General features: G+C 38.4%; 1 protein-coding gene and 1 non-coding gene across 2 annotated transcripts; one reads left to right on the forward strand and one right to left on the reverse strand.

The window, feature by feature from the left end:
- Nucleotides 1-11,698: 11,698 nt before the first annotated feature.
- Nucleotides 11,699-11,805, reverse strand: LOC133301601 (small nucleolar RNA R71). Its single transcript, XR_009750223.1, has one exon. It is a non-coding gene; the product is annotated as a small nucleolar RNA R71 (small nucleolar RNA).
- Nucleotides 11,806-13,676: 1,871 nt separating this feature from the next.
- Nucleotides 13,677-17,699, forward strand: LOC133301599 (uncharacterized). Its single transcript, XM_061501250.1, has 3 exons — nucleotides 13,677-13,731; nucleotides 14,703-14,730; nucleotides 17,138-17,699. Exons 1-3 carry the CDS (start codon nucleotides 13,677-13,679, stop codon nucleotides 17,697-17,699), a joined length of 645 nt encoding a protein of 214 aa, XP_061357234.1.
- Nucleotides 17,700-18,074: the final 375 nt, after the last annotated feature.

Consider the following 18,074-nt stretch of genomic DNA (forward strand, 5'->3'; position numbering starts at 1 on the left):
CCAGTAACAGTTATCCTTGTGGCCAGCCGTGGCCAGGAGCCCGAAATCACTGAGGAGGTTGTTCATCTCTACCCAGAGAGGAACATCTCCATGAAAGACAAGGCTCCTCTTCCCTCCTTTGTGAAGAAAGCCCTGACCATCCTCAAATGGCTTCTGTTTGCAAATGACGATCGTGAAGTCAACATCTCGTTGGTAGGTGAGTTCCTATACCATGCCAAGAGGCTACCTAAGGAGAACACCAAGGATGAGGTGACGGTCAGGGGGAATAAAGTATCATTCCCCCCCTCAGCCATCAAAGAAGTACTCAACCTCCCCACCGTTTCCAAATGCCCGTACCAAGAATATATAGACAGCAAAGAGGTACTGAAATTCACAAGGGATGTTAAGGACCTGATAGCCATCCCAAATCCCGTTTATTCCAAAGGGTCCCTCTGCAAGGGAAGCATGAGAGACGAAGCCAAATTCTGGGCTTTGTTTGCCAACTCTAACCTCACTCCCTCCACCCACGATGCCACTGTTCAAACATTTAAATTCAAACATTTAAATTCAAATTCTAAATTTAAATTCTAAATTCAAAATTCAAATTTCAAATTCAAAATTCAAAATTTAAATATTTGATGATTAATTTAACTAATTAAATTAATTAGTAATGTCTTGGACCATTGAAGCCCATTACATGATCCATGCGCCCTTTTCCCTTTTGGTGGGCTTCCAAACTTCTTCTTGGGCTAACAACCATTATTAGGCCCAATACCTTTAATGCTATATTATCATGACAATAAGGTGTTAGTGTGTGACCCATTAGGCCCAACATAGCCACTGAGTTAAATAGGCTTGGGCCCAACAAGCTCACAACCCATCTAATGACAACACAGAGCACTAGCAATGCTTTGTTTCCCCAGAGCTAGTTAGGTTAATGACATAATCATCCTATTACACATATTTGGTTGCCGTATGTATTTCCTTTTGTCTCGGTTACCTTCCCATTTAAACCTAGGGTAAGGAAACGTATCAACCCTTACGGTTTAGGGTAAGCTTTATTCGAAATAGGGAATCTTCAATTTACTGACTCTAACGGCAGATCATCTCATGATCTCTTTTACTATGCATAGATTCCCGAGTCCTTGTAAATGTCATCCCGATTTCTCCGGTTTACAAATAACCTAATCTCTCACAGAGATTTGACGAATTCCTTCAGCTTATCACCCTAGCCCTGTGCTCTTTCAGGACAAGCCCAACAGTGTACCTATGAGTCTCCATGTTTCAGGCAGACGAGGTATACAGTCAAAGCGTGCCTTCTAGAACACAGTCTAGGTAATAACTTCTGGTCTAAGGAAAGACATACCCAAATATAAAGAGACTACTCTAATGATACTCTCTATGAGATTTCCTTATAGAGTCTCTTTGTGGGTCTGTTCAGTGCGAGCTATACCCTTATAGGTCCACCCACGACTTTAGCTAAGACATCTCTATATCTGTAGCAGTTGAGGTCTTTACCTTGTATCCAAATACAAGTAGATAAGTCGTGCTAGTCTTACCCGAGATCACTGATCCCCATTCTCAGTGTCTCTAGACTAGGACCATAAAATCAGGAATAAATGTGCGGTATCCTTGAATCCTCATAATCGTGATCTCATCACAGATACTCAAGAAATACTTGTTCTATTCCAAGGGGTTTATCCAGTTTATTCATAATATATTAACAATAATATCGAGACAAAATATGAAACAGGATAAAGAGTGCTTATTCTTTATTTGCGACAAAAAGGTCCACATCTTATGTCCTTATTTAATCAAAAAGATTGTCTCTAGGACACCCATATACTAACAAGCTCCCAGTTGGCCTAGAGCCAATCAGACCTAAGTCGTATACCCAAAGCCTCATAATGACTATCATGTTTTCTCTGAGAAACAGTGTTTGTGAGAGAATCGGCTAGGTTATCATCTGTGGGAACATAATCTATATTACATCCATCCTATCAATGATTTCTCTAATCAGGTGATATCTGCGGAGCACTTGTTTAGATCTTTGATGAGACCTAGGTTTCTTTGACTGCGCAATGGCTCCTGTGTTGTCGCAAAGCAACTGTATAGGCTCATCCACGCTTGGAATCACCCTTAGTTAAGATATGAACTTCTTGATCCACACGGCCTCCTTCATGGTGAAGCTTTTTGAAAGCCACTCTTTTGTTATTTGTAATGTGGGGATGTCATTTCCTATTAGCAATATGTCATCTACATAAAGTACCAGGAAGACGACATTACTCCCACTAACCTTCTTGTAAACACAAGGTTCATCCTCGTTCTTGATAAAACTGTTACTCTTAACGACTTCATCAAAACGAATATTCCAACTCCTTGATGCTTGCTTTAGCCCATATATCGACCATTGTAGTTTGCATACCATATGCTCCTGATCTTTAATTTCAAAGCCTTCAGGTTGTGTCATGTACACTTCTTCCTTCAAGAACCCATTCAAGAATGCGGTCTTGACATCCATTTGCCAAATTTCATAGTCGTGATATGCTGCTATTGCAAGCATGATCCTAATAGATTTGATCATGGCAACTGGTGAGAAAGTCTCATCATAGTAAACTCCTTGTCTTTGACGATACCCTTTCGCAACCAACCTAGCTTTGTAGGTCTGAACGTTGCCATTTGCATCAGTCTTTCTTTTAAAGACCCATTTGTTACCGATAGGAACTATTCCTTGCGGTTTAGGAACTAAGGTCCATACCTTGTTTTGATACATCGAATCCATTTCAGATTCCATGGCTTCAAGCCATCTAGAAGAGTCAATCACAAACCCATACCTCTCAGGTGGATGGATGACCCTCGTTGACCTACGGAGTTGTGTGTTTACTTCTCCATTGGAGAACGTCGCCTACGGAGAACACTCGGGTTCCTCAATCTGTTCATGTGGTTCTTGAACTTCTTCAAGATCAATCTTACTCTCACTGGCTCCTTGAGAGATCAAATCCTTCTCAAAGAACTCAGCATTCTTTGACACAAACACCTTGTGTTCATCCATGGAGTAAAAGTAGTATCCCTTAGTACCTTTGGGATACCCCACAAATAGACATTTAGTACTCTTAGCACTAAGCTTGTCCGATGCCAACGCTTTGACATAAGCTGACGATCCCCATACCCTGAGGTAACTCAGGTTGGGTCTCTTACCATTCCATATCTCATATGGTGTGGTCTGAACAGATTTAGAAGGTACCCTATTTAGGAGGTATGCCGCTGTGTCTAAGGCATATCCCCAAAACAATTTTGGAAGTTGAGTCTCACTCATCATAGACCTGACCATGTCTAACAAGCTCATGTTTCTCCTTTCGGAGACACCATTTTGGTGTGGTGTGTAAGGTGCGGTAAACTGCGAGAGAATTCCCTTTTCTCTCAGATAATCCTGAAACTCATGGCTCAGATATTCACCACCACGATCTGATCGTAATGTCTTAATTATCTTGCCACGCTGTTTCTCAACTTCATTCCTAAACTCTTTGAATTTTTCAAAAGCTTCGGATTTATATCTCATTAGGTACACGTACCCAAATCTTGATTTATCATCAGTAAAGGTAATGAAATAGGAGTATCCTCCTCTAGCCTCTATAGACATTGGCCCACAAACATCAGTGTGAATGAGTTCTAATAACTCACTAGCCCTATGACTCTCAATCCCTTTGGGCTTGTGACAAGTCATTTTCCCAGCTAGACAAGATTCACATTGTCCATAGAATTCCAAATCCATGGAATCTAGGTATCCATTTGCATGCATCCTAGACAATCTTGTTTCGTTTATGTGCCCCAGTCTATAATGCCAAAGATAAGATTGATTATCTATCCTAGGTCGTTTCACATTTACATTGAGCACTTCAGTTCTTATTTCCAAAACATATAAGCCATTTATTAAAGAAGCAGTACCAAAAACAATATCATTCGAAATGATAGAAAATGTACCATCCCTAATAGTGAAAGCAAAACCAACTTGTTCTAAACAAGAAATAGAAATAATGTTTCTAGAAATGCTAGGAACATAAAGACAATTATTCAAATGCAATAAAAGGCCCGTAGGCAAAATGAGGTTGGCATCTCCAACAGCTTGAGCAGCAACTCTTGCTCCATTACCAACGCGGAGGTCCACCTCGTTCTTTTCCAATCTTCTAGGGTTCCTAAGCACCTGCAACGAATTGCAAATATGAGAACCACAACCGGTATCCAATACCCATGAAGTTGGATTAGCACAAGAATAATTTATCTCACTCATGTAAATACCTGAGGTAGAAGCATCACCATGCTTCTTGTCCTTCACACTCTTTAGGTAGTCTGGACAATTCCTCTTCCAATGGCCTTTCTTGCCACAATGGAAGCACTCAGCATCGCTTTTGTCCTTGGATGCATTCTTACCCTTCTTTTTGCCTTTCTTCTTCTTGGGTTTTCCTTTGGGCTTAAGGGAGTCGCCTTTCGCAGGCTCCTTGCCTTTACCCTTGGCCTTGCTAGGCCCACCAATCAGAGGAGCATGTGTCCTATCCTTCTTAATAGACACTTCAGCAGTTGTTAACATGCTTAACAATTCAGGCAAGCTCACAAGCATCCCATGCATGTTGTAATTCATAATGAATTGACTGAAGGAAGGTGGAAGCGAGGTCAAGACTAAGTCATTACTTAGCTCGGCATCCGTCACGAAGCCTAGATTTCCTAGCTTCTCAATGATCCCGATCATCTTAAGAACATGACTGCTCACAGACATGCTCTCAGACATCCTGCATGAGAACAATTCTCTAGAGGCCTCATACCTCTCATGCCTGCCTTTAATGTTATACAACTCTTTGAGATGTAAGACAATAGAGGGAGCATCCATATGCTCATGCTGCTTTTGCAGTTCAGGTGACATGGATGCCAACATGATGCAGACAGTCAACATATTGTCATCCATGTGCTGTTTGTGGGCCTCGAAATCAAATTCCGCGAACCCATCTTCCCCTTCCTTAGGAGCTACGGGTAATGCAGCATCCAGGACATAAGCTATTTTTTCGGCCCTAAGAACAATTCTTAAGTTCCGATACCAGTCCATAAAGTTTGAACCGGTCAGTTTGTTCGTATCGAGTATTGAGCGCAGTGACAGTGGATTAGTCATACTAAAAACTGAAAAGATGTAAAGATATTTTAATTAATATATTTTGACATATAGTAAAAAAAAATTATTAAAGACTTTAAATAATTTGCCCCTCCCACTATTTTATCTAAGTCAATGACCCTTACCGTTTGACTTAGGGTCAATCTACTTTTAGATTTTACCTTAGTGAGATTAAGAGTGCGTTTATCTATTTTAACCCCCGTTTGTGACCGCAAGATTAATTTAAATAATGGGTTGATCCTTATCAACAGTATCTCATACCCTCTCTTAACATTAGGTTGACAACTCCTTGTCACTTAGTAGTGCATCTCATGCAACCAGCCTAGCATTATTACCCTAAGCACATAAGCCCGGCTGAGCCTGCAACTTATGCCTCAGTTAAGCATTAACCAGCACCCTAAGTGTCTAACACTTCTAATACTACTCTTACTCAACGAAACAGTGGGTCCCAACTGAGTTGTGGAGCACCACTATTTAGAGGAGGTTTGAGTAATATTGGTGGTGGGAGGTAATCATGCTTAATAATTTTATTCCTTTTAAGGGTTCCTTTTATTTAGGGTTTATTAAGTCTCATCAAACGCATAGGTATAATTATCATGCTAGTCGTATCCTATGTCAAACATCTTTGGATTACACTAGTCGTAATTGGACGTGCATAATAATACATACAAACGTGATTTGTCCAATTTCATGCATACTAGTCGTTTTTTAAAACATAAAAGCATACATGCATATAAAAAAAATTTATTTGAGACGGTCATGGTGCTCGTGCATTCGTCCTTCTTGCTTCTCAAGCCACGGCTCCTTGTCATCTAAACGCCACTAGCCTAATTCTCTAATTACAAAATAATTAAAGAAACTCCAAAACATCTTTGGAGGGACAAATGAATATTCAAAATTTAAAATTCAAATTTACATTTTAATTCAAATCGAGCAAAATTACACATTTAATTTAAAATATAAAATTTGAAATTCAAACTCGGGCACCATGACCATCCCCTTCCAATTTGCACCTGAAAATTCAAATAACTTGCAAGCACATAATATCAAATATTATATAACATGTTCATCCATACGTCTTATCATTTTAACAATTAAAATATCATTGCAAGAATCATGATTCAAATTTTCTTAATGGCCGAATTATATAACAATTAATATAATTCAAATTTTGATGACTCTTTCTCAAAGAGCACAAAATTAAACCACACATGTAGACACCACACCTTGTATGGTCGAATCACATATCCATATATATGATAAAAATTTTAACAAAAATTTCATGTCATTCTCATGGACCAATTCATAGAGAAAAATAAGAAAACAATCAAGGTACTCAAAGTACCCCTCATGGCCGAGTCATCCCTTTCAAAACGGTGTTTCTTTTCAAAACTTTCACAAAGAAAAAGAAACAAAACCATGAACACATACAGATATATGAACATAGCAATCACATTAACATGTTCATAAAATAAGAACTTTAACAATTTAAAGCATAGTATTTCAAAATCCAAATGCTATGATTCATGCTTTAATTCTTTAAAGAATTTTTTTACCGTAAAGAACAAGTTTTTACAAACAAAGTACCATCACCCGCCGATGGTAAAGCAACCGGAATTTGATACCACTTGATAGAAAATGGCCTTGAAGGCCGTAGGCATGTGAGGATGAAAACAAATTTTTCAAAGCGGAATTACACATACCATATCAAGAAACATGCTTTAGGACATGGATGTTACCTTGTTTGCTTTCCAAAACTTGAAGATGATCAAGGTGAGGCTTGAAGATACAAGCCCTCTAATGTTGATCCACACCACCTTTTGTCAAGATGGAAGAACTCTTCTTCAAGGCCACCAACGAACACCAAAGGAGGCAAGCTAGGCGTCCCTAATGGAGAGGTAGGAGGCAAGGTTTCAAGGTGTTTAGTTGAGTGAATTTTCAGCAAGAAAAAACACAAAAGTGGCGCATGGAATTCACTTAGAAAGTGCTAGGTAATTTTCAAAACTCTCTTAAGAAAAGCCTCACAAAAGGATGACCAAAGGAGATGAGAGAATGAGTGAATAAAAATCTGATTTCTTCACTTAAAAACCAGCCCTATGTAGCGCACAATAGGAGATGAATGAGTGGAGTTGTTGCAAATCAAATCTTGCCAACAACCTCCTGTCATATCCTCATGATATCAAGTGCATATCTCAACAAAAATCTGACTTAACAACCATCATATGGCCATCCATATGGTGCGCCTCATTCAGCCTCAAAACAGTCCAGATACGTTGAGCAGTTGCATTCAAACTTGAACCAACTCACTCACTTATTCTCTCAACAAACCAAATCTGATTGGAGCTCATTTGGTTGATCCTATGACCATCACAAGACCCCAAAATCAGCGCTGATTTGCTCTACACCGAAAAGAAAAGACTTGGTCTTGCTATCTTGTTATGACTAAAGGAAATGGAATAGGACTTTTACCTTTGTTGATGGTGGCTAAGAGGAGACGATGAAGAAGGCTTGAAGTTATTTTTTATGCTTCTATGCCCTAGATGTGCCAATGGCCGAAGCCTTAGGTGGAAGAGAGGGTTTGTTTCTTTTTGTTCTTGGTTAATGATGAGTAGCCGAAGTCTAAGGGGAGAGGTGAGGTGTTGGTTCACTTTGTTTCCTTGTTTATGAGATGATGGCCGAAGTATAGATGGATAGAAGAGTGTTTGATTCTTGTTCTTGAGAAGGCCGAAGCCTTGATGAGGGAAGGAGGGTGTCCTTTTTCTTTGGTTCCTTGTTGGGGAATGGCCGAAGCTAAAGAGAGTGAAGGAGTGTGACCTTTTTGCCTTGGTTCCTTGGGTGGAGTACGGCTAGGATGGGGGAAAGGCCTTTGGTCATCCATTTTTATTCAAGTCTCCTTAATCATCATGCCTAGGAGAGGATAGGCTAGATCATAGGTTGAGTGTGGGATAAGCAAGTCTTCTCACATTGTTCAAGGTTGTCATACGCATGGGGAAGGGGTAAAGAAAGTGTAGAGTGTAGGACACTCAAGGTGTCATACAAGCCACCTATTCCCTTGGTCCTTTGGGGAGATGTGCGCATGGGGAGGAGGGAAAGGTAATCATGCTTGAGTGTTTTACACTCAATCTCCCTTCCATGAAGCCTTTCACGTGGATTGAGGGGAGGAAGGGATTTTTGAGGGTTCCTCCTTGCATGTCACGCCTAGGGTAGAGAAAGAGCAAGGTTCAAATTCTAATCACCAATAAGGAAATATTGGTTAGTGTGTGCCATGGTTGTGCTTAGGAGGATGAGAAAGTAAGGCTTTTGCCTTTGATTCTTACTTGACCGAAGCTCTAGGAGAAAAGGGTGTCATGGAGTGTAGAGTACTTAAGGTGTGGTGTGTGTAACAAGCAAGCTCCATGCCATGCACCAAGCGATGAGGAGTTCGCATAACGGGGAGAGGATGGTAGCTTAAGGTGTTATAGTGTTCTTCCCAATGCACGGAGGTTGGATAAGGTAACTTTGAGTGTGCAACACTCAATGTAGAGTGTGTAAGACAAGCCATGCTCTTGACTCCTTTCATGATGACAATTTTGCCTAGGGGGAGGGGAAAAGTGAATCTACTTTTTAATCATGAATAAGGAAAGCCTTGGGTTTATGAATCTTTGATGTGTCGCCAAGGGAATGGGAAAAGCAATTCATGTCTCCTTTCTTCTAACATGGCCGACGGCTTGCACTTGGGAATTGCCAAGTTTCATTCAATTTTTCCCTCATTGGTTGCATGTAGTGGCAACCACTCATCAAATGCCACAACATTCATCACATGTTCATGGACTTGGGCTATGTTACACCACTAAAGGGGGTCCACGGTGTTGGCTTCAAAATGGGTTGAGATTGCTTTGCATTTTGGGCCAAGACCACACTATGTAATGGGTTCGGCCCACTTTGGCCTTTTGGTGTTAGATTTCCATTGAAATTAGTGAATGGGCCAAGTCTTATTCCTTTGCATGGTGGGTTCGGACCAAGGAGTCTCTTCGAGTTTAAATCACACTAAGTTGGGCTACTTATGTTTAAGTTTAATGTGGGCTTAGTCTAAGATCATACAACTTCAAGAGTCATGAGTTTGGGCCATTAAAGGCTATTAGTTGGTGTGGGTTCAACCCATTAAGTTTTTTGGGCTTCTAGATCATGTTCCATTGGCTACCTATGTTCTTAGTGGATTGGTGATACACCCTTGGTTTACCATGTTTTTAGGCTTAAATATGATTGATATGTGTTGTGAATTGCGTGGAAATTAGGGTTTTATACTGTAAAGTTACAGTTATTGAATATCTTGCTAACATGTTGTCGTAATACTGATTTACAAGGGTTTTTGACACATATTATGGCATTTTGGAACTAAAAGAAGACATCAAGTTGAGTTGAAGTCACAAGAAAGCAAGATTTCAAGTGTGTACCAGTTGAAGGAGGACGTTTTGGCGTCCATAAAGCACGTTTAAACGCACAAAAGGAAGAAAAACACCATTGCCCCTGGAGGAGAGCGTTTTGGCGCGCAAACAGCACGCCAAAACGCCTTTGAAGCCACAAAAACAATTCGAAGAGCATGTTTTCGCGTGCTACATCACGCCAAAACGTGCTAAGGCAGACAATAATCAGTTATTTGACAGCGAGAAGATTTACGAAAGAATTCCATGAAGATTTAAAAAAGATTTGTTCAGATACGATATGGAACTAAAACGGAAACAAATCAAGATGATTCCTGAGAAGATTGAAGCAAGACACAACGAAGATTTAAAACTCTAATTCATCAACCAAATCTTGTATGGATTCATTCGAAGATTAGATGATGGATACAACCCCAAAAAGCTATAAATAAAGAGCTTGGGGTCAAGACCAATTCACCAATTCACAATTCTAGAGCATTACACCAAGACTGAAGGAGGAATCCTGTTGCGGAGTGCTGGAACACTGAGAAACCAAGTCAACATCACACCAATGGAGGCTCGGGGTTCTCTTTTCTTTATTATTTCTTTTCTTTTCAGTATGCTAGAGTAGTTTTTTATGTAGTTAAGGGTAGATAGAACACAATTGAATCTTTATGTTTATGAATTAAATTGTCTCCGAATCCTGTTCTTTTTATAATTGAATAAATTATCTATTTTTAATGCTTTCTATGAGTTTGTTCCTTATAGAATGATTTTGGAGAATTGTATGACAATAGGGATGTTGGTGCATGAACCTTGACTTGATAATTTATCATAATCCTTGTGATCTAGGAATATGAATAGGAATAGACATAGGGTAATTATGCAATCTTGAAATTCTTGATCTTAATGCATGTTTTCTTGGGGAATAATCGGGGACTAGAGTTCTTTCAAGATCACATAGATTTAGGGTAATAAGGAATTGAGCTCTAATTAACTCAGATAGAATTGATTGACAATATATTAAGAAACAGATTCTTGGCTATTTAATTCATAACATATTGAGGATATTGGGGGAAGTCAAAACCTTAACTACGCTTTTTAAATCTTAATCAAACATCACCTCATTCATTCTTTTAATTCTGAATTTTCATATTGCATGCCTTTACTTGTTTTTAATTTTAAGTCTTGAACAACAATTCTCTTCATCTAAATTCACCATTCTCTCAAACCAAACCTTTGATTGTCCAACTAAAACGTTATTAGTGAAATAGTGCTTGAAATTCTGATCCTCGTGGGAACGATCTCGTACTCAGTACATTTTATTACTTTCACGATTGGTGCACTTCCGAGTCGCTATCAAGTTTTTGGCGCCATTGCCGGGGATCAAATTCTTCAACATTAGAAGTAACTAATTAACTTTTAGATTGGACGTTTTAATTTTCTGCACTTTTTACATTCTTCAAAAATATTTTTTCTACATTAAAATTATGCATCAATTTTCTGCATATTTATTTTTCTGCATTCTTTGTTTATTTTTTTATTTTTTTATTTTTTATTTTTTATTTTATTTTATTTTATTTTTTCTATTTTTCTGTTTTATCTTTTTTCTATTTTTCTGCTCATCTTTTCTTAAGTTTATGCGAGGTACTCTTAACCCGCAAATCTTATAGTTTGATCCTGAGATAGAAAAGACAGGGAGGAAACTTAGGAAAGGCGCAAAAGCAAAGAAAGCGAAAGAAACAAAAGCATCAACCTAAGGAGGAACCAATGGCAGGAAACAATCAAATCGTTCGAAGGACGTTAGGGGGATTACATGACCCCAGCTCGAGTTCCACAGACGGCAAGCATTGTTAGACCAAACGTAGAGGCTAACAACTTTGAACTGAAGCCGACGCTGCTGCAACTGATTCAAAAAGATCAGTTCGCTGGAGGAAGAACAGAGAACCCCTATAGTCATCTCGATAACTTCTTACTTTACTGTGATACATTAAAAGTAAATGGAGTTCCTCGTGATGCTATCTTGCTCAGGCTATTTCCATGCTCACTGAAGGATGAAGCAAGAGATTGGCTGCAGTCTCTACCTGAAGGAAGCATAACCAATTGGGATGACTTAGCAAGGAAATTCTTGGCTAGATTTTTCTCAGCTTCAAAAATGGCAAGACTCAAGTTGGAGATCACTGCTTTTGAACAAAAAGACAGCGAATCTTTGTACGAGGCTTGGGAATGATTTAAAGGATTACTCAGGAAGTGTCCTCAACACGGAATTGAAGCATGGGAGAAAGCAAGAATCTTTTTCCAAGGGATGACATCCAGCACAAGAACACTGGTGAATGCCGCTTCAGCAGGCTCATTGAAAACAAAAACTCATGAGGAAGCACTTGAACTGTTGGAATCATTAGCATCTCAAGAATTTGACAATGCTCCAGCCCCAGTTGCACCAAGAAGATCAGGAATCATGAAGCTTGAAGGCTATGATGCACTCTTAGCCCAGAATGAACAAATGCTACAAATGCACAAGAAACAACAAGAACAATTAGATGCCCTTAATAAGAAATTTAATATTTCTCAAGTTTCTTCTTTTTCTAATGCTAACATTAAATGTGATATTTGTCAGGAGGCTCATGCAACTGAGGATTGTGAATACATCAGAAACACAGAAAAGCAACCAGCGGAGGTCAATGCACTCTAGTATGATCAAAAGAACTCGAACAATCCAAGAAGGAATCAATATGGTAATCAAGGGTGGAAGAATAATAATCAACACCCTGGGTTGAGTTACAAGTCAAACTACCAGTTGAATCCTCCTATGCCATTGCAACAACAACCTCAAGGCACCACATCAGAGTGGGAGAAGGCTTTTGCACAGCTGTCCAAGACCACATCCGACTTCATTCAAAATGCAGATGCCTTCAGAGATGAAACAAGAGCTTCGTTTCGGAATCAAGAAGCTTCGATCCGAAACTTGGAGACTCAAATTGGTCAGCTGTCAAGACAGTTCACTGAAAGAACTCAGGGAACTTTTCCAAGCAACACAGTTGTCAATCCAAGGGAGCATTGCAATGGTATCACCACTATGAGTGGGACAATGATTCAACCTGTGGAAAAGCCACTAGTTGAAAAGAAGAAAGAAGCTGAACCTGAAGTTGAGAAAGAGAAAGAAGAAGATGCAGTAGAAGCTGAAAAATGCATTCCAGAGAAGAAGCTATTCAAATGGGAGAAAAAGAAAGCTCTGGACAGGCAACCAAAAGCGGCAGACCCGTCTCCATATGCAAAAGTTCCATACCCTCAGCGGTTGAAACAAGAGGTCCAGAAACAACAATACACCAAATTTCTGGACATATTCAGGAAATTGCAGATCAACATTCCTTTTGTCGAAGCTTTAGAGAACATGCCCAACTACGCAAGGTTCATGAAGGATCTATTATCAAGGAAGCGTAAGTTGCGGGAATGTGAGACAGTAAATCTGACGGAGGAATGTAATGCTATCAGCGAAAAGAAGTTACCTACCAAAGTCAAGGATCCAGGGAGCTTCAGCATTCCATGCACTATAGGCAAGATGGAAGTAGACAATGTTTAATGTGATCTTGGAGCTAGCATCAATGTCATGCCACTCTTCATGATGAAGAAGCTGGGGATAACCGAAGTGAAGCCCACAAAGACGATAGTGCAACTGGCTGACCGCTCTTCAAAGCAAGTTTATGGTATCATTGAGGACATATTGGTTAAGGTAGACAAATTCATCATTCCTGTCGATTTTATCATCCATGACATTGAAGAAGATACCACAATTCCTATGATTTTTGGAAGACCCTTCTTGGCAACTTCAGGAGCACTGATTGATGTGCTAAAAGGCGAGCTGATATTACGGGTAGACGGAGAGCAAGTAACTTTCAAGTTCTTTGACAAAGAAGTCCCCTCATCTATAGCTCAACCGGAAGATCAAGTCAACTACATTGGTGAAAAGAAAGGTTAAGAAGAACACAATGAGGAGTCTTCTCGAGAAAGTAAGCCAAAAGTTAAGATGGAGAAACCTAGTAGCGAAGGAAAGCATGTAAAAGTCAAGTTCAAAGTTCCTGAGACTACTTTACCTCATCCATATGCAGACGAGCACTACGGTAGGACACAATTTCTAAATGATGGAGCTTGGTCATCACCAAGATCATGCTTTGAACCACCGTGATCATAAGTCAGGTACGTTAGGCTCGTGACGTAAAACAAGCGCTAATGGGTAGGCAAACCCACACTTTACTGTTTTATTTTCATTGTTTTATTTATTTTTACTTTGAATAAAATAAAGAGAAAAATATAAAATTATAGGAGAAGGTGTTGAGACTAATGCCTACAATTAAGTGGATTTTACAGGTGAAGAAAAGGAAACAAACAACAAGAGAGCAATTAGTTGTTCTTATTTCTCGATGCAGATTCTTTTTAGATTTAAATATGTTGCTGAGGACAGCAACATTTAAATCTGGGAATGGGGAACGCGCGGTTCATCTGAGCACAATTGAGTAAGCCGGAGGAACTTCATGAGTACACATAGAATATTCGGCTAAAATAGGGAATTATCTCAAAACCTTTCTTCTTTGCTTTAGCTTATTTTTATTTTATTGAGAATTTTTAATTTTTGTGAAAAGTTGAAAGTATTACTTAGTGTTTTTAAATGGAAAAACGACGGGAATTTTTAATCAGTAATTGATTCAGAGCATGATGATGAACATACTTAAGCATTCATAATGAACATCAATGCAATGATTTTCATGATTCATTGAATATTCTCTTAAGTGATGAATAGGGAAATTACTGTGTATTCATAGCCGTGAGGTTTTGAGCCTATACAAAAAAAAAAAAAATTATTGAGTGTGCATCTCACTGTATGAAAGACTCTAGAACTTGCTTGGTTACTTGCTTGAATTGGTATGTGATATATTTTATAGATATAATTGAGGCATGTTCTTTCTTTAAACTAGATGGCCAAATAGCCAACCCTTGCTGATATTCCTTAGTTTAAACCCTTTGAGCCTAGGCCTGTTTATTCTTTGAAAACCCATGAAGATGATTAAGCCACTTTCCACATACTCTCCTCACCTTAATTGAGATTGAAATTTCAGATTAAATTGAGAAAAAGGTGCTAGTTGTTAATGATATAAATTGTGGAAGTACAGGGAAAAAGGCAAAAGTCAAGGAAGTAAGGTTGAGTAAAATGAGAAAGAAAGAAACAAAGAAAATGGAAGTTACTCAGAAAAAGAAAAAAAGTGAAAAGAAAAACAAAATTGTTCTGAGAAAAGAGAACGACAAACAAGAAAAAAAAAGTTCAAAAGAAAAAGAAAAAGAAAAAGAAAGGACTGAAGTAAGAAGAAAAAAAGTTGTTTACAAATGTAAACAAATGCATAAGTTCCTTTTCAAGAAAATCTGAATTTTAATCTTGCAACTCCTTCTCTAAATTTTCCTTCCTTTAGCCAAGCCAAGTTATAACCTAAGAAAGACCTCTTGATCTGTGAGATATGTCACAATACTATGGAGAATAAGAATATAATCAAGCCTATGGTAGTGTTGATTCAGTAGGGATTCGAGTGAAACACCAACCCTCTAAACAATTGACTGAGAGTGAATTAAAATCCTAGTGAGGGAGTGTTTCGGGAAATTTTCCTTATTCTTTATCTTAAGAAAGTTGTTGCAATTTTTACTGATGAATTATGAATTTTGTTGATTGATGCGTTAATTTTTAGAATCTGAATGCTCTGTAATCATGTCTCTGATTGAATAATTCCTCCCAAATTCCATGCTTTTGAGATTCCTACTTCCTAATCCCTTAAGTTTATTCTAGTGCATTACTGAGGACAACAATGTTCAAATCTAAGAATGGTTGATAAATCCTTGGTTTACCATGTTTTTAGGCTTAAATATGATTGATATGTGTTGTGAATTGCATGGAAATTAGGGTTTTATACTGTAAAGTTACAGTTATTGAGTATCTTGCTAACATGTTGTCGTAATACTGATTTAAAAGCGTTTTTGACACATATTATGGCATTTTGGAACTAAAAGAAGACATCAAGTTGAGTTGAAGTCACAAGAAAGCAGGATTTCAAGTGTGTACCAGTTGAAGGAGGACGTTTTGGCATCCATAAAGCACGTTTAAACGCACAAAAGGAAGAAAAACACCATTGCCCCTGGAGGAGAGCGTTTTGGCGCGCAAACAGCACGCCAAAACGCCCTTGAAGCCACAAAAACAATTCGATGAGCACGTTTTAGCGTGCTACATCATGCCAAAACGTGCTAAGGCAGACAAAATCAGTTATTTGACAGCGAGAAGATTTACCAAAGAATTTCATGAAGATTTAAAAAAGATTTGTTCAGATAGGATATGGAACTAAAACGGAAACAAATCAAGATGATTCCTGAGAAGATTGAAGCAAGATACAACGAAGATTTAAAACTCTAATTCATCAACCAAATCTCCAAGATTTTTAATGAAAAAGGAAACAAAGATGAAATCAAATACAAATCTTGTATGGATTCATTGGAAGATTAGATGATGGATACAACCCCAAAAAGCTATAAATAAAAGCTTGGGATCAAGACCAATTCACAATTCCAGAGCATTACACCAAAACTGAAGGAGGAATCCTGTTGCGGAGCGCTGGAACACTGAGAAACCAAGTCAACATCACACCAATGGAGGCTTGGGGTTCTATTTTCTTTATTATTTCTTTTCTTTTCAGTATGCTAGAGTAGTTTTTTATGTAGTTAAGGGTAGATGGAACCCAATTGAATCTTTATGTTTATGAATTAAATTGTCTTCGAATCCTGTTCTTTTTATAATTGAATAAATTATATGTTTTTAATGCTTTCTATGAGTTTGTTCCTTATAGAATGATTTTGGGGAATTGTATGACAATAGGGATGTTGATGCATGAACCTTGACTTGATAATTTATCATAATCCTTGTGATCTAGGAATTGGAATAGGAATAGACATAGGGTAATTATGCAATCTTGAAATTCTTGATCTTAACGCATGTTTTCTTGGGGAATAATCGGGGAACTAGAGTTCTTTCAAGATCACATAGATTTAGGGTAACAAGGAATTAAGCCCTAATTAACCCAGATAGAATTGATTGGCAATATATTAAGAAACGAATTCTTGGCTATTTAATTCATAACATATTGAGGATATTGGGGGAAGTCGAAACCTTAACTATGCTTTTTAAATCTTAATCAAACATAATCTCATTCATTCTTTTAATTCTGAATTTTCATATTGCATGCCTTTACTTGTTTTTAATTTTAAGTCTTGAACAACAATTCTCTTCATCTAAATTCACCATTCTCTCAAACCAAACCTTTGATTGTCCAACTAAAACGCAATTAGTGAACTAGTGCTTGAAATTCTGATCCTCGTGGGAACGATCTCGTACTCAGTACATTTTATTACTTTCACGATCGGTGCACTTGCCGAGTCGCTATCAGTTGGGCTTAGGATCATTTAACCATACTTAAATTGGGCTATTCACATATAACTATCATTAATTAATTTGGTCCACACAAGACTCATTAATGAATGTGGTTACATAATTTAGGGTTATTACATGCCCCAGGAAAAGAGGGAAGGTTGCAGCTATTCAGGCTATTCCTATTCAGGCTGTTCTGACTCCTATTACTACTGAGGAGCATCCAGTACCTTTAGTTACAAGAGTTTATGCAGTTATCCAACAGGACACAAAGAAGTCTCCAAATTTGATCAAAGGTACCATTTCCGTTGATGGCCATGATTTTGATGCATGGTTTGACTCAGTAGCCACCCACTCCTTTACTCTAAGTTTTGTTTCGAATGGTTTGAACTTTCCTATGTATGCATTTAAGCCTCCTATAGTAGTGAAGACTGTCACCGGAGATTTGGTTTCCACTACTATGATGTGTAAGGAAGTCAAGTTCAGTTATGAAGAGAAGGAGTATGTGGTTGATCTGATTGTGCTTGAGGGTATGAATCCGCACATCATTCTAGGCATGGATTGTCTAGTCAGACATGGAGTTATGATTGATTGTTGTAGCATGAAGATTTATTTCTCTGCTAAGAATGAGAAGAATGACTCCTCATATTTATCAGTGTTGCAGATGATTAAGGCTCTAAATACGGGAGATGCGAGATATATCATGTGAGGAGGATTGTTGATGTCTCTATGGAGCCAACTTCTAGTATCCCGATTATATATGACTTTAATGATGTATTTCCAGAAGAGATCCCATAGTTTCCACCAGAAAGGGAGATTGAATTCTCCATTGACCTAGTGCCTGGTGCGGGGCCTATCTCTTTGGCTCCATACCGGATGTCACCCGTGGAACTTGTAGAGTTGAAGAAACAAATTGAAGAATTATCTAGTAAGAAGTTCATTAGACCGAGTGTATCTCTTTGGGGTGCACCAGTTATCTTCGTGAAGAAGAAGGATGGGACTATGAGGTTGTGCACGAATTATCGGCAATTGAATTAGGTGACTGTGAAGAACATGTACCCTCCACCTCGCATTGATGATTTGT

This window comes from Gastrolobium bilobum, unplaced genomic scaffold (assembly GCF_033153095.1).
Source record: "Gastrolobium bilobum isolate Gb01-03AN ecotype WA unplaced genomic scaffold, APGP_CSIRO_Gbil_v1 utg6281, whole genome shotgun sequence".
In the NCBI taxonomy this organism is placed as follows: domain Eukaryota; kingdom Viridiplantae; phylum Streptophyta; class Magnoliopsida; order Fabales; family Fabaceae; genus Gastrolobium; species Gastrolobium bilobum.

Coding starts and splice junctions, on each gene's coding strand:
- LOC133301599 (XM_061501250.1), top strand. CDS start 13,677: ATGGAGCTTGGTCATCACCAAGATCATGCTTTGAACCACCGTGATCAT. Junction 13,732..14,702: donor CCACCGTGATCATAAGTCAG/GTACGTTAGGCT, acceptor GTGGAAGTACAG/GGAAAAAGGCAAAAGTCAAG. Junction 14,731..17,137: donor GCAAAAGTCAAGGAAGTAAG/GTTGAGTAAAAT, acceptor TACATGCCCCAG/GAAAAGAGGGAAGGTTGCAG.